The following is a 24769-nucleotide window of genomic DNA, read 5'->3' as shown; positions in this document are numbered from 1 at the left end:
GGGTGATCAGCCGGTCACACCTCCTCCCCTGCCAGAGGGCCAGCTGAGGAGGGAGTAGGGGCAAAACAGCCCCAGTTATGGGTTTCCCACCCCCTGTGCTGGGCACAGCCTGGCTGGGGGTCCAAAGCCAGGGGGTGGGGCATTTCCCCCTCACTCCCTCCTCAGCTGGCCAAGGAAGGGGCATGGCAAGGTGATCAGCCTAGCTCCTAGCTCCAGGTGTGGGGGGAGGGGAGGAGAACTGCCCCCTTCCCCAACACTGAGGAGACCCCAGCTGGGGGTCCAGTGCCGGGTGGATGGGAGGGTTTCCCCACACACCCCCTGCTCAGTTCAGCTCAGCCCAGACTGAGGAGGGGGCCTGGCTAGGGGGATCAGCTCTGGGCATGGGGAGAAGAGGTGCCTTGCTGTGGGCTTCCCCCCCACCTTACCAGGGGATACCCTGGCTGGGGTCAGGTGGGAGGGGCAGTCTTTCCCCCAAGTGCACTTATCAGCCTGCCCAGACTGAGGAGGGGGCATGGCTAGCAGGGCTAGCTCTGGGCACAGGGAGAGAGGAGAAACACCCCACTGGGAGCTTCCCTCCTCCCCCTTCCCCAGTGTTCGGGAGACCCTGGCTGGAGGTCTGGTGGAGGGGATTCCCCCACGCCCCTTTCTCAGCCGACTGGAGGCTAAAGAGGGGGCTGGCTGGGGAAATCACCCATCTCCCCACTGGCCGCCAGGCTGGGAGGTGAGGTCTAGTGCCCCCTTGCGCCTGGTATGGGCCACTGCAGGGGTCTGACTCCCTTTCACTTTTGCAAAGCGAATGCGAGTTCACTTTCTTATCAGTTCAATTGAAGCAGTTTACAGAAACCTGCAAAGATTGAATCAATTCAGCCTCGGGTGTTTTGACTGGCTGTCCCTAGCCCCTGGGTGTAGGATTTTACTGCCAACCTAAAGAAAGGGCTGGTTGCAGAAACCAGGATCTACTTATAGGTTTGACTGAACTTCATTTTGATCATTTAGGCAAGATTCATAAATGAGCCAGTGGTGTTGCAGCCTTCATCACTGAGACCCACTGCTTTTTGATGCTCTGCTACCTACAGGAATTCACAACTTCGAATTTGGTCCCTCTGCACAGGGAGAGTTAGGTGCTGGACAAGGTAGGGTCGGAGTATTGTTGCAACTGGACCTGAGGAAGAGCACTACGTATCAGAAAAGTTGTCCAACAGCTCTCCTAGCTATACGATTGGCCCAATAAAAAATATTACAAAAAATCCTTGTCTCTCATTCTGAGGACTGAGATGCACCAAAGTCAGCGCGCTGAGCCAGGGAGCTGCCAGGAAAAATGCAGAGGACAGAGTACTTTGGCCTACTTTAAGAATCCCAACAGGGTTTAAATGTGAGGTAGGCACTGAGTTGCTCAGCACGGTCTGACTGTAAGAGGTTGCCTTGCAGCAAAAATGTAGGCACTCAGGGACCTTAGGTGCTTATAGGGCTAGAGAGGAGTTTTGTGAGTGCTACTGTCACTTATAGGCTTGAATTTATCTCTTTGGGTTCAGTTAACTGACTTATATTCAACATCTTAATACATATAGAGGTTTTTGTCCCATAAAATTATTTTAGTATTTAGCCTCATAAAATCTGTCACTGAATTTGCAGCGTACTACATTAAAGAGTTGCTGAAACATAAGAAACTCATGGGACCTTTCCTGTAGCTGGTCTGTATGTGCATAAAATACTGGGAAGAGATCAGGTGAAAAGAAATTTGGTTCAACACAAACAAGAGACTCAGCCACCTATAGAGAGAGACTTTCCCTCTTGTCTTCCTATTCAAATAGCTCCGGCAGTTGATCTATGATTGTGTCCTGTACATTGTCAAGTGGGACAGGCGGATAAAAGAGAAAACTTCTGTTTTCGCAATTATCTGGGTAATAAGCAGTGATGGGAAAGGAAACGGGAGAAAATGTATGACAGCTTAATGAGGCTTCAGTGACAGTTTACTGGAGTGTGGAAGTGCCTCTCTCCAAGCCTTACTTTGCTTGCTCAGCATCTGTCAGCAAGCGAATGAGCTCACTTTCAAAAGGGAGGCTAGTACTTTGGGATGGCCCATCCATCAACACTCCTAACCATTTGGAACCACAGAGCAACACTAATACTGTACAATGAGACTGGTAAAGAAGGGGATGGGAGGAAGAAAAGAAATAAGAGGGATGGAATTCAGTAGAGGAGGGAAAAACCCTCCATTGACAGCCTTTTTAAAATACCATTGGTAAATCCTGGGTCTTGCTTATTTTCTTTTGAAAGGGGCCTTGCAGATCCAGCTCATTATTACTGCAGAGTGAGACTCAACAAAATGAGCCTGGCTTTAAATCTCTGCAGTGGAAAGGAATAAATCTTGGCACATTAGGATCTCTGAATCGCACATGCAAATTTCTCCAATGCATGGGCCTCTCATATATAATGGGATACTCTTTCTGATGGGAATCCCTGGATGCTCCAGCCTTGAATATTCTCCAGCCCAGAAGCAGAAGCTACTGACTGAGGACAGCAAAAATACAAATCGTTTAGGTCCCTACAACAAAACACTTTACGGGAACTCGGCAATTAGCATTTTGTGAGGCTACTTAATCCACAAGTCAATACTTTGGCCTCAGGAGGGCATATTTTTCAGGTGGTTTGCTCCCACTGGAGGTTATAAGAGATTCAAAAGCAAGAATTGTGAAGTTTGCATTAGGAAAATATTTCAGGCATTTTAGGTGAGATGGCGATGAATGGAGGTTCAAACACTGGAAATCCGCAAATATTTCATCCAGATGTTTGGGAAAGGACTTTCATTAATGATGCATTTACAAAATGCCTGTGTCTCATTTTATTTCAAAATATATCTGTGTTAACTCTGGTGCTACTGGTGAACCCACTGTTCCATTACTCTGTCACTACTGTGAACCCTCAAGGCTTTGCCTCTGAATGTAGGCAGCTGGAACAGCATCTGCTTGATATTATTACTATATTAGAACAATAAATCTTTTCTCCATTTGCTTTCCTGCACTTGGATGCATTCCATTTTATGAAGTGTGTCTCCTTAGCCAGCCATTACTTGATAGGACAGATGCTTCTGCAAAAGAACTGACCAATGATTGTTATATGAATTAAAAAGCATCTTTGTAAGCCAGATGAGCCATATACCCAATCAACCAGCTTCCATTCTGTGAAATCTTGAAACTGTTCTTGCAAAATTTTTAGCGTTAGGAAACAAAAAAAACCACAGGTAAAGAAAAAAAAGAGTTCCAACATATACACCCACAATATACAAAAATACAAATTTTGGATTTATCCTGGGACCACCGCTCTCCCCAGGATCATCCTATGACTAAATTTAGAGCAGACCTTCCAGAGTTCAGGGAAATCACACCCTTTCACAAGTAAAGGTTCAATACAATAAGAAGGCACCCTGTAACAGAAGGCCTGCTCAGGGCTGATCTCCATGTGGCCCGCCCACCTGTTCTTGGCCTAACAGCCTGCTTTCTCGCCCGCCATGCCTTGATCTTAATTAATTAATTGATAGATGCAATTAAGCAGGAGGCTGCCCATTTTCTGCTCTGATGCCAGGGGCACTATCTGAGGCTCCATTCCTCCCTTACACCACAGCACAAGCCTCACTGACGGCATCTAGGTGTTTGCATTATCACCGGCCCCACACTGGGCCCCAGAATCCTTCTGATTGAACTCCAACCTAGAGTCCTCTCTTCAGGCGGCCTCATCCTCCTTCATACAGGTTACGTAGCTCCCTGAAGCCATTTTCCCCTCTCAGGTGTGGTCCCCCTGGGACCTTTGGCTACCAGCCCTGGCCTACCTCCAGGCCAGTTGGAACCCCTGGCCCTCGGCCATCCCTCACGGTGGGGCCCTGGCCCTTTTGATCAGTCTGATCCTGGCCCCAGCATGGGCCAGTTGAGGGTACTCTCTCAATCAGCTGGAGTCTCTAGCACCTCACTCCCTCCAGGGCTCCACCTCCCTTGGGCCCTACACATAAAGGGGTAACCCACCCGTGGTGGGGGCTAGGGGTTAAGGCACACCAACCCGCCTTTCACCAGGGTGGTAACTGGCCTGGCATTTCCTAGGGGCTCCCGTGCCACTGAGAGCCTCACCAGGCCACCCACTCCCAGCAGGTTGCAGTTTTAGGTCATGCCCAGGACTAGAAGCCTCCTGACCATCCCCTACAGCTCTTCCCTTATCTCCAGATGAAATTCAGCAGCCCTCTGACCAGGCAGTGTTGTTACCTGACCTCCAGCAGCCAAACTGCCTTGTTTATATGGGCAGCCCTGAACCCAAAATGGCTGCCCTCATTAGGCACCCTGCAGCTGCCAGCTCCAGGGCCTTAATGTGGCAGGCACACACAGTGCCCTGCCACACACTCTCATGCCATTTCTTAATAGGCAGCCATTTTCTGCTGCATTTTATGACCTGGCAGAGTTCATATTAGGTTTGCATCCGACTGTTTAGGTGGAAATTCAAAACCAAATACATCTGTCAGATTTGAATCTGACAATAAGTGTTACAGTAGATCAGAAGCTAAATTTAAGCCAGCAGTGTGATGTTGTTGCAAAAACTGGGTTATATTAACAGGAGAATCTCTTGCAAATCAAGGAAAGTAATTCTTACAATCTCTTCAGCACTGATCAGGGCTCACTGCATCCAGTTTTGGAAGATTATAAAGAGGACAGAGCTGGATTTTTCTCTGTGGTTATAAGGGACAGGACTAGGAGTGATGGCCTCAAACTACAGCAGAGGAAATTGAGGGTGGAGGCTGGAGATTAAGAGGAACTTTCTGAGAGTGGTCAAGCACTGGGACAGGCTACCTAGATAAATTGTGAAATCTCCATCCCTGGAAATTTTCAAGAGCAAGTCACTTGGTTGGGGTGCTTTAGTTAAGGGTATTGTTGACTTGAGCAAGGGGCTGGACTAGATGACCTCAAGTGACCCTTTCTAGCCATACTTTCCTATGATCCTAAGAGCACAGGTCAGTACAGGGCTGCCACTTTTGACTACGTCATAAGATGTGCACTAAAAATATCAGAAACTATTAAAATGATCTTAACAGCGGTGATAAGAATTCAGTTCAATACACTTTCACCCAGCCATCTCAGAAGAGTAGATTTCCCCCCTGCAGCCCACTGCAAGGTAAGCATCTCTGTACTGTGTGGAGGAGATTTTCTGAGTCTGGGCTTATTCATCTAATTTATCCTAGATAACAAAGGCAAAGGCAGAGCCAGGAATGCAGCACAGGACTCTTGGCTCCTAGTATGTTTCTTAAATCACTGGAAGGCACTGCTTTACAATGTCACTCCCCACGAGCTGGGAGCTGCCTGTTCCCTGAGGAAACAGTCCCTTCTTCCCTTTTTCTGGGATTAGCCTATTCAGCCTTGCCATAGGAAAACAATAGCTAATCTTTCCCCCAACTGCTAGCACAGAAGAGGCATAGTCTGGGGGCATGTTTTGGTGGGAGAAGTGGCAGCCAAGGAGTGGGGATTTGCCTGTCTTTTTTGTTCTGTTCTTGAAGTACATGTGACAGCGGCAGCTGAATTTGTATCCTGCCTATTCAGCAAATGTTGCATTCAACATCATGAATGCAAATCCCAGAGCCAGATTTATGATGGGTGGGTCCATTATCAAGGTTTTTGTACCATACTCTCCTCTATATCCAAAGAAACAGTTCCTGAGCTACCCTCTGATCTCACTGCCAGGTAAGAAGACAAGAATTTAGGGAACATCCTCTCTCAACAATGCTCACTGGAAGTTGTAATTAAAATAGGAAGGACAGCCTAACACCCCGTTCATCTTACAATTACTTTTACTCCCTTGCGATTTCACAGCTGTGCGTCACTAGTTCTCTAGTCACCAATCTTCCCCATTAGGCAGGATGGAAATTTCTACTATAAAAAAATAAATGGTAAAGACCCAACTATTTTAGCCAAGCTTCTTTATCCATAACAGGGAAACAACAAAAAAAGAGCATAAGCTCCAGTTTTTCCCCACTTTGTACATCTTCACTAAATAGACCTGACACACTTATCAATGATCATGTTATAATATTATGTACTGCATTTTATATCTGCTAGTCTAAGACTTATAAAGCTGGGTAGCAATTATTATCCCCATGTCATACATGGGGAAACTGCAACAATAGCGCAGGTGAAGTGCCTATGGGCACACAGTGGTGTGAAATCTGGGTAAAACTTTCATTGACTTCAACACGGCCAGAATTTCACCGCTTGTCTCTTGACTCCTTGATCTGAGTACCCACCTCTGCTAGACCCTGAGCTAGTAACATAAATGTGTTGTTGTACTATCATAGTCCATAAAACACTCAATCTATTTCATAATTTGCTTCAGCAACTGTAAATGAACAGTCCTGAACTCTTACTGTTTATCCCCTCTTCAATTCTTTACCCTTTACTGGGCCATGGGAAAGACTATTTGTAAAACTCTTTTAGTACAAGTGGCAGGCATTGCTACTAGCACCCTGAAGAACAACCTAATGGGAGACTTAACCCTAGTGCTTGGGAGGCAGACACCCAGAAACAGTCTGCTGGAGACAAACAGAAGAGGGTGGGATGCAATTTATTCTCAATAATCAACGTGGCTCCTTCAAATACAAAGGACAAGCCAGCATGGAGCAGCTCATAAATCAGGCATGCAGGAGAACATGCTGCAGCACTCTGGTTTCTGATTAATGTTGTCTCTGCTGAGCAGAGGTGGAAAATGCCCCTTGAGAAGTTAGGCCTTTTCCAATTTTTTTTCAAAATAACTTTCCTTTCTCCTTCAGCAAATCATGGAGATTTTAATGTATGGTCCTCTTTCCAGGAGGGGCAAACATATGTACCGCCAAGCATGTCCATAGAGGCAGTGAATAGCAGCTCATAGATTTTTTCTGTGTTGTGACCCCAAGTTGCAATGGGAAAAAAAAGTTCTTGGATCTGCCTCCTCCTCCCAGGTAGCCTTGAGAAAGGGGCAGTGGTCATCACTGATCACAAATCTACCAAATGGCGATGATCCTAAGGTTGGGAACCCAAAGACAGCAAAAACTGACCTGCTGTACAAAACAAATCTAGATCCAAATTCAGGAAGGAGAGCAGGGAATTGAACCTCAGCACCCTGAGTCCAAAATCAGCACCCTAAACACTGGATTATCTTTAACCAGTGTCCCATCTTCCCATTCTGTGTGCACATCTTTTCCTTTCTTCTCCCTGAATCCCTTTCCTCCTCCTATCTCCCACAATTTCACATCCTTTACCAGGGGCTTTGATTCCAAACCCGTTTCAAAGCTTACATGAGCTATAATCTAGGCAGTATATTCACATCTCTCAGGATAACTTCCAAGCTGTTCTCAGATTCCTGCACGTAGTCACACTCTGTTTTCAGTTTGAAGGTTTTCTCTACAACCACGAAAGGTAGAAATTTACTTTAAAAAAAAATAAAAATCTCAGATTCTGAATATGTGCTATACATTTCTCTATACATGCTGGAGGCCAGATACAATCTAGGAACTATATAGTCATCACCTCTAAGCGTGGTGTATGTACAGGAAACAATTATAAATAATCAAGTCCCCATCTCAGTTTTCTAAAATCATAAATAAATTTGACATGGAGTGTTCACACACAAAGGGTTATTTCCAGACCACCCATGAGAATTGCATTTCAGTGGATTTTCTTTGCTTAACTCTCAATTAAGCTAATGTTTACTTCCAGAGAGGCTTAACTTGGTTTTCTTTCTTTAAATGGAAGGACCTAAGAGGAGACATACACAAATTCTCACTTACTTGTTAGCAACTGCTTGCATAAACTCATCAATCAGGTCGTCATATTGTTTCCCACGTACCCGCTTGTGCTTCAGTCCAATGTAAAGTGGATCATTCAGGAGAGCCTACAACACAAAGCATGCTGTTTACAGTGCCAGCTCCGCAGCTGGACGGAGATGACCCTCAAGGCCTTCCCAAAACGGCTGTCACATTCCTGTCACATTTAATCACTGTCCCTAAAACAACCAAATGTAGTGGGCTTGTCCAGTTTCTGTGCCATGAAGCCCTCCTCTGACCATGTCAATACACAGAACAAGACAAAGCTTGAGTTCACTATCTATAAACCCGCTCTGCGGAGTGTTGTATTGTGGAAACACAGTCACAAAATGTGGTGCTCTTAGCATTATGTGGGATCCTCTGTCCACAAAACAGGAACAAACTCAGGCCACTATTCTTCCCCTGCCAAAGTGTTTTACAGTTCAGATGCAGGACAGCCAACATGGAGATCAGCGGCTAATCTCAAAGAAGGATTCAAAACCCTTTGCTCCCTGCTTGAACAATTTAACGCCTCAACGCCAGCTCTGTATGTGAACGTAGGCAGGCTATTCTCTCACCAAACAGTAACTTGATTTCGCTGCCATTTTCTAATTCCAATCTCGGAGCCTTTCCTGGGGTTGAAGAACGCTCCGATTGTTGTTTTCCAACCAGACCAAAAGCGGTCTACAGTGGGACCTGCATCCTGTCGCAGGCAGACAGGAAGGGATACCTCCAAAAGTGCCAGTTCAGCAGAGAAAGGAACTGCATTCTGGAAAATATGACAGGAAAAATGGGAGCAGAAGGCAGGGGGGACATCCAGAGGGATGTTTTCAGTGTCGCACTGAGGAACTGAATCATGTTATGGGGGGCGCTCCCATTGGAGCCTGATTGTCCTGTAGACTTATAAAATGTAAATGTTGGCCAGTATGCTAAAACTAAATCTGTCTTCGGAGCCACAGAATTACAGCTGTTTTTCTTTAGCAGGAAATCTGACAGGGGTTTTCCTCTATTTCTGATTCAGTTCTTTTTCTAGGACATACATTTACAGGGAAAAAACACACATTTGTGTTCACAGATTCACAGACGTTTAGGGCTAAAAAGGACCTCATGAGATCGTCGGGTCCAGCCCCCTTGCTCTGGGCAGGAAAGACTGCTGGGGTCAACTAACCCTGGCAAGGTGTGCGTCCAGTGCATCCAGACACCCTCAAGGCAAACACTAAGTAGTGTGGCATTGACACCACAAATTGGGTTAGCTTATTGCACTTTACCACGGCTGTGAGGACTCTATCACCTGCAACTATTGTGGGCTATCACGAGCCATTTGGGCGATCCAAATTCTGAAAACCGTAAGTTATTTCTCCCAAAGTATATGAAAGTCCTCAGAAAAGTACAGGCAAGGAAGAGATTTGGAATGTATAATTTCAGCATAAAACTCACAAACAAATAATTTTAAAATAGGTTTTTTTTTAACATGATAGTGGTTTGAGGCCAAATCTGCAAGCCAGGACTTCCTGAGTTTTAACCTCAGGTCTATTTGACTGACTGTCCAGTTGCTGCTTTGAGAGAAATGACTTAGATCTGATTTTTCAGTAACAGCCACTCATTTGGTTTTCTGTATTTTTGAGTACCCAGCATAGGATACTTGGTTTTGGTTTTAATGAGGCAATGGGAACACACTGCAAATGAGGTCCTTGAGTATTACGCATCTCTACAAAGCCAGTCTGTTGATTCAGGTTTCTGTCTTTTGGCATGCATGTCTGGAGGCGTTGAGGTTTCTCCCAAGGATCATGTGTTTTGATTGTTTATGCTCAAATGAGAAACAAATACATTTTAAAAGCTTCTTGTGTATTTGACAAGGCCTGGCCACAACAAATAACCATAGAGTATTCACTTTAAAAATACATCCCCACAGATGTCCATTCTGGCACAGCTAAAGGGTTGCAGTTCAGCTCTCCTGAGCCAGCATCATAAGGCGAAAACTGCTAACAGATGGATTCCTTTTCCCCTCTTATCATGTGCAATCAGACAAAACACTGAACTTAATTAACCCCAAACCACCCAGTGAGGATTCTTCATTTGCTGAAATACAATTGCCTCCATACAGACGTAGATGTGTGTCCATTTCCTCATAATTATGACAGGAAAAGTAAATCTGTGTCTGCGCGCCTGAGGTCTTTCAACTCACCTTATCATGTTGAAAGATGGAGCTGACCCTTCAACTGCAGCTGGCAAAGCTCCACCTCAGGCTTTTCATCAGGGGCATATGAGGATATTCAGTGCGCATGTGAACTCCTAACATGAGCTGGAGTTTCTCAGCTACCCAGTCAGGAGTGCAAGCTGGCAACTTCCTTGCTCTTATCTGTGATGTCTTTGGCTCTAACTCCAGATCTAGAGCCCAGATCTCAGGGCTTTAAATAAACCTTGCTTCACATACGTGCCCACAAAGACAACAGGCTTACCTCATTGTCTGTGCCAACATCAAGCAGGACAGGGAGACACTGTTGCGGGTGAACGCCACTGCAGGCCGTGTACAAGGCGAGCTTCCCCACCGGGATTCCCATGCCGTAGCTGCCCAGATCTCCTAGGCCCAAAATTCTCTCTCCATCAGTCACCACAACAGCCTAAAGAAATCAAACGAGTTGCATAACTTTCCCAATGCTTTATTTAGCCCTTTTATAGAGAGTGGAAGGCTGACAATGCAATTTTATAGTGACAGCCTGGGGTGGGAGATTATTACCATACTGAACATTTGGGATAGAAAGGGATCGTGGAATTTTGATCCACCCAAGTTTAAATTCCCCCACCACATATTCCCACAGGCAAAGGCACACAGGCACACTCAGTTCCTCAGCTGTGCCACTAGAGATACAAGAAACAGATGTGGGCCCGCTGTCCTCTTTTCTGCAGCACTCCAGGGAAAGAGCTCTGTACAGATGTAGCAGACCACGATCCTTGGCTGCAACTGAGGAAGCCAGCAGCACACGGCAGAGAGCAACGTGAGACCAACTAGAACATGTAATATTGTTTTTTGTATCATTTGTGTTGGGTGAGGGATGAGTGAAATGGCAGTGGCACAGCATTGACTCTGCAAGAACAGACTGAAAAAAGAGAGAGAAGGGGAGGAAAACACAGAGACATTCAAAAAGGCAAGGGGAAGGAAAGAAAGATCAGAGCTGGGGTGGAACGGGCTGACAAGCAGGAAGAAGACAGACACCTCCACGCTGTAAGGCAGACATATCCATGGATTTAGGGCATGGTGGTGAGCTGAACTGGCCTTATGTTTTAAGTCTCTGGCACTGATGTCCTTGCACATCATCTCAAAGGGAATTTCTTATGCTGGGACATGTGTGTGCATGTGTGTGTGCTGGTGCGAACATCCTGCCAGAGGGTAACTGTGATGCACAGACATGGAAGGAGTGAGAGTGAATAATTCAAGAGGAAAAAAAGAAAAGCCAAATCCAAGAGCAAGAAAACCAGAAGCAAAAAGGAGGGAAGGGACACAGAAAACGACTGGGAAAGAGAAAGAGTACAGACAAGCAGGGCCTCTGAAATAAACAATTCCTACTGTATAGATCCAGAGAGCTTTGGGTAGCTCCAGCAAAGAAACATGAACACCACAGAAAATGGTGGCTCTGACTGATAAAACTAATGTGACACTACAAAACTGACACGCTGCAGGCTCTACAACCCAGTATCTCTATTTTCATAGTGCCATAAACGTAAGTGACACCACAGTAGGTCATCAGCAGCAATCCCTCTCCGTCAAGGATGACTGTCTTGCAGAATGCCCTGATCTGTGGGTCCAAAGACGGCTGACAAGGCCAATCCAGGACTGACACGTTCTACTGCTACTTGGGCAGGTGTTTCTGCAAGGTATGGGGGGCTCTGGTTATTTTGGTTTGGTTCACGACATGCTGTTTCTGCCGCTCCCACTTTTCCATCTCCTGTGTTGTCATCGTGAAGTTTCAGAGAACTGAGGTTCTTGCAGCAGACTCTTCCTCTATTTGGGGAAGTCCTGGGCAATAGTCCCCCCAGGAGTTGATGTCGATGTTGCATTTTTTCAAGTTGGCTTTGAGAACATCCCTGAAGCGCTTCCTCTTGAGTGTATGCCTTGACTGAGCTAAGAGAATAAGACTTGCTTCAGGAGTCTGGAGTCAGACATCTGGATGATGTGGCTGTCCCAGCAAAGTTGATTTCGGACTAACATTGCCTCAATGCTTGTGGTGTTTGCTTGCGAGAGGACACTTAACGTTGGTGTGTCTGTCCTCCCACTGGATTCAAAGGCTCTTCCGCAGGCAGTGTTGATGGTACTTCTCCACAGACTCGAAGTATCTTCTGTACATTGATCCATACAGTACGACAGAGATCATGACTGTCTGATAAACCACGATCTTGGTTTAAAATCTGATTTCATGACCTTTGAACACCCGTAACAACCCATTATACTAGGTATAAAATATGCCATTCCACAATCCAGTCCTCAAGTGGGAGCAGTGAAATGAGCAGAGGGGGAAGAGATTTCCTAGCAGGAGGGCTTACAGGTGAGGCTTCCTGAAGACACCTGAAGAACGGGAAGGCACTCGGTGCAGTGGAATAGGAGGCTGCTCTGAATATAAAGGGAGTCAAGGACCTGAGGCACTGAAGTAGGGAAGGGTGCCCACAGCCATCAGGAGAGTGTCATGGGCACAGTGCAGACAGCAGGGAGAAGAGGAACGAGTGAAGAGCTCTGAAGGAGATGTGAGAGCTGCGTGCCAAAGGAGAGGTCATTCTCTAGGGTCGAATCCTGCAGTCCCTGCTCATGCAGGACTCCCACTGGCGTCAGAGCGGGTTTGGTCTGAACACGGACTGCAGGATTTGAACCCCAAGAGAAGTGCTTCGCCCTGGAGGTAGTGCTCTTCAGGTTTATATGGCATTAGGAGAGCATGCAGATGAAAGACACAAACTTCTGCTACCTCTCAATCACCCACCCAGCCCACGGAGGACATGTTGCCCTGGCTGAGGCAGGACAGACACCATCTACTCTGGCTGGAAGCAGTGAAGATTCACATGGTCCAACAAGGTAAGATTTCAAGTGCAACTAGGGACATGAATGGCAAGGAAGGTCAGACTGGATGCAGAGGAGCAAGCTGGTGATTGCGGGGGGGAGGATAAGCAGGACCCCAGCAAGGCCCAGTGGGAGCACAGAAGCACAGGATTCTGGGTCTAGAGTGGCAGTGGCATGTGGTACTTAGGCATAGGTAAAAGGAAGGGCAAAGGATTATTAGTAATTTCTGGCAAAAGGAGACCCTCTTACTTCACCCTTGATCTAACACATGCACCTACCAGATGTCTCCCTAGAGAAATCTTTTCAGTGAGCTAACATTTTACACATACACAGGAATGGCTAGGTTATGTTAAAATGGTTCAAGTTGGCCTAATTTAAAAGCCACGTGCTTTTGCTCATTCAATATATCTCTCTTCACTGAATAGAGCTTGCTATCAGAGCATGCGTTAGTCCATGCAATATGATTTTGTGTCCCTATACACTGATCACAGTTCACCTCCCAGAATTGACCCAACTGGAGGTCTACCCATGTTAACTGATTCTTAAATCATGATGACTGTTTATAAAAATAATACTTTCCGTTCACTTATAGTGCCTGTCAGCCAAGATTCCCATAACATTTTGTATGTATTTGCAATCTGTGTCAGTGAAGAAATGTTGGGCCAGTATTCTTGTTCCTGTTCCAGAGATGGGGAACCTGAAATATGTTAAGTGACTCGATTAAGCTCACACCAGAAGTCTGTGGCAGAGCTGGGGATGGACACCTGCTTTCTTGACTCCTGTTCTCAAGACATCAGCAAAAGGTTCTCCTCTTCATTTTATTTTTGTTCTATCCTCTTTTACATATGTCTTCCCTCTCCTTCAGATGCTAGCAGCAAACCATGTAGTGGGTCTATAATGGACTAATTTACCTTGACTGAACCAATTGCTAATTGACTTGTGGTACTTGACACATGTGTGTTAAGGCTACTGTCAGCCCTGCCCATGTGTCCACTGCCATCTGCTTCCCAGGGTAGTGCTCAACATCTGATTGCAAGTGCCTCTTTATCGGATGGGTTATTTTTGAGCTTTTGGAACCTTATAATGCTCAAAATCTCTCACAGAAAATGGATAAAGAAATAAAAGCAGGATCAACATTTTCAAAATCAGACACCTTATGTTACACTATGATGATCTAGCAAGCTTTGATCTAAATTAACTAGCTTTAGGCTAGCTCCCTTTTTTGCCAGTCTTATTCCAAGCACGTAGTATTCCTCCAAGACAAAACAAAATCAGGGAGAACAGAAAGATATGGCAGAGCTGCCCTGATGTAGAAAAAACACGTTAATCCAGTGACAAGTCCAATGCTTCCATCTCTGGCCATGAATTTCAGGGAAAGGAGCCTTCAAACCTAGATCATGTGTATTATTTGCGTGAGGGTGACTTAAATTTTGGCTTGGCTATCAAAGAAGAAGTCTGTGGAGAGGTTCTTTTTATTTATTGATCTGCAGAGTTAACGCCTGAAGAGCATACACTCGCGCGTACTTTTTAGAAGAAACAAGAGAATGTAGGATTAGACTTTATCTCAACAGATTTACTAATTTTGGTGAGGAATAAGAAAGATGGGTGGGATTGTTGTTAGGGCACATAACATTTTGTATTTACTTAGGAAGACAATTTTTCAGGTTCAGGAAGATTTCTGGTTGTGGATTTTTTTTTAGCATATTAGCAGATAATTAAAGAGAGATGCCGTGGGAGGATTTACACTTGTGTCACATGGCTTTAGTTTCATTGCAGATGAATAGTCAAATGTTGCTATTCAAAAGAAGCAATGTACATCTCCCCGGGACCTTGCTGTTCTGTTTTTCACTCCATTAAAAATGACTGGTTAACTTGAGGAAGAAAAGAATGACACAGAACGAGTCCATGGATAATCACAGGAGGAGCGGGAGCAAGGAGGATGATAAAGATCCACAAGACAATGTACCTGTATTTGTATTTTGCCTCCCCAGCGAATGCTGGTGTGCTCTGTCATATAGATCATGTGAAAGGCATCCAGAAGTACCTACAGTGTTTGCTCTTTTGTTGCTGAGAATTGCCAGCTCCTTGTCACTAGGAGCTAGGGCCTCCCAAAACAAAATTTCCGTGCAAATGCATTAAAATGAACAACACAGCTGTAGACCCACCACAGACTATATGGCAGCTGGATCAAGTGTATACAATACCATTATAGTGGCAAGATGGTAATTAAGGGAAAACAGCAGTGCCTTTTCTGTAGCAAATACATTTATTCAACAACATTTGGCGAGATTTTCCCCTGTGGCTCTCTTTGTAGACCAGTGCTGAGCATTATCCAGAGTGGGGTAAGGCTCCTTTTGAGTGGATAAGGTTCCCTCTGTTTTGGATGCACACTCACGCTTCGTATATGACTCCTACTCTCATTTGATTTACACTGAAATCAATGCAAATTTCATGCGAGCAACATAACATGTCTAAGTTATACTGTTGTTTAAAAAGTCCGAACTAACCAAATCATCTTCTGGAGCCACAGATCCTGTTTTGTGTCCTCAACAAAGCATGCACAACTTCATAGGTGATGCATAGGGGCCCCCTGCAATTGGCCCTTGCCAGCCAGGGAGTGGGGAGTGCCAGCTGGTGCCTTCCCTGAGAAGCACCAGCAGCACTTCTGGTTTTCGTGGTGGCACTTCCAGTTAGCCCCCAGTGCTCCTGGGGTCAGCAATGCTGCTGAGGGGCCCCTGCACCCCGTCACTCATGCAGAACTTCCCTTTTCACTTTGTAAATTTGTTATATAGAGGATAATTTTATGCATCCCAGATTTGTGAAACCAGAGTGAATGTTGCACCCACTGGACACAGATGCCAAGGACTTAACAAAGTAAAAGCAGCAGAAACCTAGCTAGCGCAGAACAGAACGCGGGCAATTTGCTCTGCTGTGTGAACTGCAGAGGAGATATTTGACCCAAGCCTGTGAAGCACTTTGAAATAAGACAAACTATATGGACAAGAGCAACAGGTATGCTTGTGTGGAGTCCTTCTTTGTATGACACCAAGAAAACAAAGCTCATCTTCTCTAGCTGATGACAGTCCTGTGACAGCTACAGGATAACGAAGCAAAACTTTGGGGTTCTATCGATTGCTCTGTCACACATTCTCTCAGTGATGCTGGGCAGCACACAGTCTCTCTTCTGGCTAGGGACAGACATTACACATCAACTGGTTTAAGTGACCAGAAACTGGTTTAAACCTGTAACAGAATGGATGTTCAGTGCACATAAACCAGTTTGAAAATGGCTAAAACTGGTTTGAGATAAACCTGGTTGAATGTAGTATCAGACTTAACTGATTTGGGTCAAACTGGTTTATGCAATGTCTGTCCCAGACCCTTTGCTGGTTTAAGTTAAATCAGACTCAGCATCCCAGCATGCTCTCTGGGCTGGGCGGGGCTCTCTGCTCCACAGCAGGGCTGGTTCTACCCCCGTGCTCCCTGGCCAGAGCTCTGGCACAGACTGCAGGTACAACGGGGTCTGCCTGGCTTCTCTGTGCCCCAACCCCCCTTGCTACTCGCTGCTTAAGCAAGGAACACCCTCTTTCTCCCTCCCATCTCCCACAGCACGGACCCCAGCCCAATGGACCCTAGGCATGTGGTATGCTAGCTAATGCTGAGAGGTGTCTGTGTGCGTGTCTCCAATTTCACTGGGACAGGCAGACAAAACAGTGACCACTTAGTAGTTTTTGGAGCTAATCACCAGGTCAGCTCTTGGAAACAGCTGTTTAAAAAGAGCTTGAACTAATGGAGAGAGGCTATTGTTTTGTGGATGGGGTGAAAAACACTGTTATCAGCCCCCTGCTGCTTGCTTGCCTGTCAGTTTGCTGCAGACAGTATAAAGAAGCAGGGAGGGAGATTGAAAAGCTCTGTATCATCAATAGATGGATGCACAGCCCAGCCTTCCCCACCTTGCCTCAGAGTGCTAGCCCAGGCTGGGGTCTGGCAACACTCCTGCTCCTTGAGCAGCCAGCAGGGAAAAGCCTGGGGTGGTGCAGGCAGATCTCCTTAATCAGAGGTCCTGCCCAGGCTTGGACAGCCCCTCCCCCAACTCAGGTCAGCATTTGAAGGGAAGGGAGGACTGTTCTAGTGCCCCCTGGCTTCTAGCCTGAGGCACTGCAGGCATGTGCCTGAATTTCCTCTGTCCAGAGAGAATGTCAGGGCAATTACAAACTGGTTTAGCCTAGCCAGGTTAGACTAACCTGCAAAGGTTGACTCAATTCAGGCTTAGGCTTTTTGAATGTCTCCAGCCTCTAAGCCAGTTTCCCCATCTGCAAAAACACATCTAGCAGCCACAAAGGAATGTTGAGACTTTTGGACAAATGGAAAATCTTGAAATTCTTGGACAGAAAGCCTACAGAAAGGCAAGATATTTAGTTTTCCTTCGTTTGCTCCAATTCAAAATTTGACATTAGAGGAACATATTGACTTTTCTTTTGGAAACCTCTTAAATTCTGTTGGATTATTCTGAGGAATGGAAAATACTCATAAGATTTCAGCTTTCAGCAACTTTTTGTGGACTGACCTGGAAGAAACATCTGGAAGATATGAGACTGAAGCTGAGTCCACAGAGGCCCACAAAGAAGCAGTAAGAGGCACAAACAGATCCAAACTAGTGGAAGGTGGTTATCTGCATGCCCTACATTTATTTCTGTCTTAATTCAGTGCCAAGGCTTTATCCTGGCCTCAAGCTTTATTGGAGAGAACTTAAAATGAGAGGTTGCTGGGTGGAGTATAAGCACTTTTTTGGGCTTTGGAATATAAAATCTGATATTCAAAAGCTGAAAGTGCTCCAGGCACTGTGCGACTCCTCAGGAATTGGGAAGGAGACGTACAGATTAGTCAACAACAACGACACTATGTATTCTGAGCCCTCTTTCAGATATAACAAAAACTTTGGTACATACATGTGACTGGGGGAAAATCACCATCAACCCCATGTCTTAGGTATTGCCCGAGGGCCCAACCCTGCAAACATTGCCTACCACATCTCCACTTCCTATTAGAAAAGTCCCACTAACCTGAGTGGAAATACGCCTGTGAGCAAAGTGGCAAACTCAAGCAAATGTTTGCAGAATCTGGTCCTCTAACTGGATTCTTTGGGCCAGAGAATGTATCTCAACTCATGCTTCCAAAGGGCTACTGTACAGAGACATAGGGATGCGGAATGAAAAATAATGGAAACACAGGTCATCAGTTAGAAAGATACTATCATCTCCAGTAGGTATATGCAAAGTCCTAAATATGTCTTACTGCTCCACAAAGAACAAGTGGGCATATAGGGAAGAGGACCCATGAGAATTTCTTGCTGGCAAAAGGAAAATCTAAAAAAAGATGTTTGCATGTCTTAAAGCTAAGCTCAGGGACAGGAAAGAGCAGTTACATTTGTTTCATAAGCGGAAAAAACCCTGGGATCTTTGTAGGAGAATCCAAAGATTTATAGTGGGCTAAATATTTTATTTTGCAGGTGTGGAGATAAACAGAAATACATTTGCACTGTTTGCTAAGTCCATGACAGAGAGTGTGGCTCCAAGCAACACAGAGGAAGAAACTCTGGTGAATATGTGAATTCCAAACAGTGAGTAAATCTCTAAATTAACTCAAGAAAATTTGGCACTAAAATCCCTATTCAGTGCTTACTTCCCATTGGACATGTCTCTACATGGTGCTGTACAGTGATGTTACTACAGCAACATGCTTTAGTACTTCCTTTTGGAAGTACTGCCCTTTTGGAAGTACTAAAGCATGGCACAGTACAAATGGTTACTGTGTTGTGTGCACAGCACACGGTTAGATTTCATCACTATGTGACCGTAGCTGTGTGCTATACTAGGGGAAGCACACCTGGGTCTACACGTGCTCACCGGGGGAGCACGCCACTACAGTGATGTAGCTGGCGATCATGTATAGACCCGCGTGGTTGCTACGTCATTGCAGCGTGCCATATGGTGATGTAGTGTGTTGCTACATCACTGTAGGGCGATGTGTAGACACAACCATGGTTGCATATGCTATTATTTACCCATCAGGAAAAGAAGAAATGAAACATACCTTTATATCTTCTTCTGGCCAGGAGTTGAGCATGGTTGCAATATGGCCTTTGTCATGAATGGTGATAAACAGCCCACTGTGGAACGAAAACAAAAGCAAACCAGTTGTAAGAAAATAGGAGATTACCTAGTGGATGATTTACTGAACCTGAACATGAATAGGCTTACTGGTAGTACTGTAGCAAAGGCCATGCCAGCAGTGCCCTGGCGCTGGGTGCCTTCACACAGGGCATGCCAAATCAAATGGAAGTATTGTTACATGGTAGCATGCAGTGGGGGCACTCTGCACAGGACCTACACTGGGTGCCAAAATGCCTGACTATGGCTTTGCTTGTTGGCATGAAAAGACTGCCCACAGTATTAGTTGATACCAACTCTCGATGTCTTTCTAGCACACCACCTGTGTGACAGAACCTATCAGCTACTTAACCTATTGAAAATGCTCATTAGTTTAAACACAGGATCTGCCATACAGACTGTCCTGGCTTAAGTACCTAATTCTGTGAGAGCATTCGTGGAAATGAACACTGAGTGGGGGGAGGTGCAGCCCTCCAGCTGAGAGTGAGGTGCCCATGCCTCGCCCCTCTCTCCAGCATTTCCTCCTGGTTAGATGAGGTGTTTTTTTGTTCACCTTGCTGCATTCTGTGGATCCCATTCTGATGAGTCTAACTTTCCCCCTGCATTGCACAAGCAACCTAGGCATCTTCCTTTGAACTGTGGATTCCTCTAGATGGGTAGACACTTAAGAATGAGGCTTTGTAAGGCTGATCTTAATTTTTTCTTCTGCACAAGGACCTAGGAGCCTAATCTGGGGGTAGAATGAGACAAATTTAGCATCACATTTCTTAAATGGGTTTGCACAGGTGTTGTTTACCAGCCCTGTAAGCAGAGCTCAGCAAACAGTTCTGTCAATGACCCGCACAAGCCAGAGTAGCTTCCAGTGCTGTCTCAAAACCCCAGTTTTTACAGGATTAAAGTTTATTCTTAATGACAGCAGGTGGGACCCTGAATGCATAAAGGGAGCTGGAGAAAATGTGCAAGGTTGTGTCATTTTTTGCCAGTGACACTTTTCACAGCAGAAATGCAATTACCATGGTACAGAGAGTCACTGATACTGTCACTATACTGGGGACAGCCACAACTCATTCATGGCAACCAGCCTCATACAAGCAGAATCTGAACTGCAGAAAAAACTGGCTTGCCTAAAGAAAGAGAGGGTGGTTAGCCATGTTAGGTGGAAGTTAGGCAGAAGGCAGGGCAAGGTGACACCTTAGAGACTCTCTGCATGGATTAGGTGTCACCCTGACCTGCCTTGTGCTTTAAAAGAAGGAATCCAGCATAAGCAAAAGATTCCTACATTGGATATGACTTTTCTGTTCCTCTTTGGATTGCAGTTTGAGGCCATCGATTTCAGCCTTGTCCCCTATGTCTGCAGAGTCTATTTCCATCTTGTCCACACACCTGAGAAGAACATTTTTCATCTACATCTCAGAGGCACCCGGCTTCTCCTGCCACCCCCTTCTTGGTGTTCTCCTTTCGAGTCCATTCAGGAACCTGCTTTTTAAACAAACTATGATGCCAAATATTTCCACCTGCTTTCAGTTACTTATTGCATGGGCCAACTGAAAACATTTGCTGTCACTTAACATTTTTTAAACTATGATAATGTCCTTAGCACTGGAAAAAAACAAACAAAAATGAAATCTTCACCCTCAACAGCTTAGTCTCCAACAAAACCAAACCAAAAGGCAGGCTGTACTGGAAGCCCAGGGGAGGGAACAACAGACAATGCTCATGTTTTCTAGAGTGACGTTTGGAGAACTTCTCTTCTTGTAGGATCCTGGAAGTAAGTTGCAACATTTATCAGATGTTTTCAAATATAAATGTTCTTCCATGCTTTGTTTAAAGGGATGCTGTTTTTCCAAAGACTGATTGCTGTTACTTACTTTGCAACCTGTGCAGTTAGCCAGGTAGCTTTCATTAGGGAAAACTGGTGATGGAGTTGAGTATCTTTGATTCAGTGCCATTTACAAAGTTTTCCTTCCCTGAACACAGGAGGAATCAAGCCACAAGAAACAGTCTCTCTCTTCATAGCTTCAAGCCCTCTTCAGGCAACTTTAAACCAGAAGCTACACCCTCACTGCAAGGTATAACAGGGCCTTATGCCCTTGCCATTAGTGGGGCACATAGCAGCACTGGTTGTCATTTTTGCAACCCCCCTCCAATGGCAGCACCCAGGGCTGCTGCCCTGCTCACTCCCTTATGTTACACTACTGCATTCAACTTTCTTTGACAGTCAAGCGCTTCCATGGCTGTTCTTTGTGTTTCCTTTCTGCCTCCTCTCTGCTTTAGTCTTTCTGCTGTTTCTCACAATACCCACGAACACAATTCCAATCTGATCAGTGCCTAAGCTTCTGTGTTTGATGTATCCATCTTCAGGGTAACCACATAGTTAGGTGCCACATGGTTTAGGTGCCCAAGCTTCCCATCTGTAAAACAGGGCTCAGAGCACTCCCCTATCTCAAAACAATGTAGAAAAGCAGCCTGGTATCATGATGATAGGGGGACATACATATCTACAGCATGTAACAGAGTGTAATAAGCCCCCTGGAAGTAATAGTCTTAACTCAGTGAAAAAGCCAATGTTCAAATCAGAGAGATCTTTGTATATCATGCATAGTATCTGTACACAGAGCAACACAAGTGCATGATGTTTCATAGAGGGCTGATGGCATTGAGCCATAAACACTACTATCTAGCTTGTAGAACATGAAAAAGTCAAGGTGAGTCCTGCCCAGGTCAGTGCATGGGCATGACAACATGGGCCAACCTTTGCAACCTGGGCCCCTGTCACACAAGTGTCCACCCCACAAGACTGGCTAGCTGCCTGAGCTTACCCTCATGGCTGATCTCCAACTCTTCTGCAGAGAGGATAAGGGAAGATGTGGCAGAGAGGCATGTTCTGCAGTGAAGGAAAGCACTATGGAAGGGATGGGCAGCATGATGCAGCTCTGTGCCGCCAAACCCTTTGGCCTGGATCAGACCTTTGTAGGCTGAATCAGACTTTTGTGAGCTGAATCTAGCCTGTGAGCCATAGGTTTGCATCCCTGGCCAAGGGTGATTCACCAGGCAGGTTGCCTACTGAATTACGGAGAACAGACAAAACAGAGATACTGTGGCTGTCTGTCTGCTATCCTGCAAGTTATGTAACTCCATGCAGCTACAACTATAACTTTGGGCCCCTGAGCTTGAAGACATGTGTATGCAGAACTTGAATGTGAGGGAGCCCTCACAGGCAGTAATAGAACTCCCCATAAATATGCCATTTTCCCTAAAGGCAGCAAATAGCAGGACTATGATCCTAGCAACGAAACATCACAATTCTGCTTTCTTTTGCTTTTCTGTTTTTCAGTACTGGATTGGTGCTCAGTATTGGTGCTGTAGTGAAAAGCTGATTATTCAAGGACAGCTAACTGAACATAAGTGATTTGGTAGCAGGTTACTCATTAAAGGTGACAAATACACCTAACCAGTTTTGGCTAAGAACAGGCTGACCTAAGTCACAACTTGGTGCTACTGTCCAACAGGGGAAGTCAATTCATCAGATCAAAATAGTGAGGCGCAACAGGCCAGTCTCTCCACTCACAGCTTGAAAAATCAAACAGACGGTGAAATCCCAGCCCCAATTAAGTCAATGGAAGTTTTGACTTCAATGGAGCCAGGATTTTACTCAGAGGAAGTAAGAAGTCTGTGGAAAGCCACTGTTTAAAAAACCGGTCACATCCCCTGTTACACGTGAGAGATCACAGCACAGCTCTGCAACAGGAAGCAGCAGTTACTTTATGCCACTTTACACTCTTCCAACTCTGGGCTAACCGTACACGAGCAAGGCACCCACAGAACTGCTGGTGATGAGCAGGGGCCCCAGCCATGCTTTCTGTATTGGACACAGAGAAGAGGCTGGTATCATCACTACTATGCTATCTTCATCACACTGGAGGATCCCTCCTCAGGGGATTTAGGGTTACTTGATCCTGGTGATACAGTGCAAGTAGCTATAACACAGCCCAGGGCTGGTTCTACATCTTTATGTCTCTGAAATCAAATATAAAACTGGCAGGTTAGACAGTCTGTGTCTCCAAAGCAATCTCCACCAGCCACACCACTGCTTGTTAGCAGTACCCATTCGTAATCACAGCCATAACAGGATTAGATGCTTCAAAATCACAAAACAAACTTTAAAGTGGTTTGGCTCTTTTGGGTAAGCTTGAGCTGATAAGTGCCTTGGGGCTATAGTTTTTGGAGAGAAAGTATGTTTCAATATGCAGTGCTTTGTCTAAATGCAGCATAATTAATCTTCATATTGGACAAAATTTCCATGGTGACTCATCAACTAGTTTTATGAATGTGTTTACCAGCAGATTTAAAGAGTTTCTGGTAGGGGTATAGGATTTCTTTTTTTATTAAATTGTAGGAAACAGAACAGTTCTTGTGGGTATGGATGGAAAATAAATAATATAATACAAAGCTACAGTGATCATTCATGTAACGTATGGAGACATTTACAGGACAAAATCCTGACATCTTAATACACAGTGAGCTGTATTATTAAATGAACAGTGAGTCGAAGAGGAAACAGGGCTGCCTTCATTAGTCATGTACACGTTCCTAAAGCTGTCATCATGTATTTTAGACAGGAAAACCAGAATTTAATATGGGAGCTAAAAGATGCAGGTTTCAAAGCACAATTATAGCAAAAAGAAAAATCCACATGCTCATACATAAAGGATCCTCAGGGAGTGAAAATAATTAGACTGCAGGAAGCAGCTAAAAAACACAGCGAAAAAAAGGTTTTAAAAATATGGTTTGTGAATAGTAAAGTCCATTTAGGAAAAGGTCAGCTTCACATCAGTCGAGAGCAAGTATTTCTGAGAGAGGCCCCAGTGCTCCAAATGCAGTGGCCTGTGCCCACCCCCTGCATTGGGAGGGAGCCCCATTTACTACTTTGTGGCTGTTGGTGAGTGCTAAGGGTCCATCCATGAAGAAGATATGGTAGGATTAGGGCCTAAGTCAGAGGTTTTTTGGTTCAATTCATAGTTTGGCACGTAATGGTTACACAGGTTTTTTTAAATATCCTAATCGTTTACTAATGCAGGGGTGATAAACCTGCAGGACATGTGAAACAAGTGGCATGGGCATCTTTTGTATATGCCATATGGCAGATTGGGAAGGGCATGTACAACTGGCAGCAAATAGGGCAGGAAGCAGAAAGCAGAACAGTAGATCAGATAGAGGACAGGGGATCAGAGTGGCATGCAAGGAGGGTGTGGGGCTAACTTCTGGCAGAAGACAGGGGTGCCAACTGCTGGAAAAGGCAACTAGGTGTAAGTGTGAAATTGCTGAGGGAGGAAGGGAGTGCTTCAAAAGAGCTATTTGAGCTCTAACTTGCAGGGTAAAGAAAGGATGAACAGACGTATCACTGTTGGTTTGTCTCAAATATAGGGCTCTGACCACTATGGGCAGGCTGTTTTTAGGCACCTTTTAGGCATCTTTGTAATCATTCAGTGGGGCTTTAACCCAAATGCTGTCATATATTCTTTGCCAACCCCAGTGGATGTATTGCATTATAATAATTCAATAAAGGGTCCCTCCTGGATTTCAAGTGTTAGTGGAAGGACCTTTTCCAGCCTTGGTTTTCAGCAATAACTGAAGTCGAGACCCCTCATTTCAAGGGGCCACATGAGGATTTAGCCACGGAGCACTGAACCATCAGCATGTGTGGTTAAAATCAGTGCAATTCTGAAGATGTGAGGCCCTGATCTTTAC

The 24769-nt window shown here is 45.2% G+C and overlaps 1 protein-coding gene across 4 annotated transcripts in view; it reads right to left on the bottom strand.

Annotated features, from left to right (window-relative positions):
- The window catches only part of ME3 (malic enzyme 3), a 179430-nt gene that overhangs the window by 54699 nt on the left and 99962 nt on the right, over window positions 1-24769 (bottom strand). For all 4 annotated transcript variants that reach the window (XM_090030613.1, XM_090030616.1, XM_090030615.1 and 1 more), the window contains exons 4-6: window positions 18945-19020; window positions 10267-10428; window positions 7793-7896 (exon numbers count right to left, since the gene is read on the bottom strand). In XM_090030613.1, coding sequence (XP_089886739.1) covers window positions 7793-7896; window positions 10267-10428; window positions 18945-19020 — 342 coding nt within the window. The remainder of the gene's footprint in view (window positions 1-7792; window positions 7897-10266; window positions 10429-18944; window positions 19021-24769) is intronic.

The sequence above is a fragment of the Crocodylus siamensis genome, chromosome 1 (genome assembly GCF_052110815.1).
Source record: "Crocodylus siamensis isolate JL-2025a chromosome 1, ASM5211081v1, whole genome shotgun sequence".
Lineage (NCBI taxonomy): Eukaryota > Metazoa > Chordata > Crocodylia > Crocodylidae > Crocodylus > Crocodylus siamensis.
This window is presented reverse-complemented; position numbering and strand designations above follow the sequence as displayed.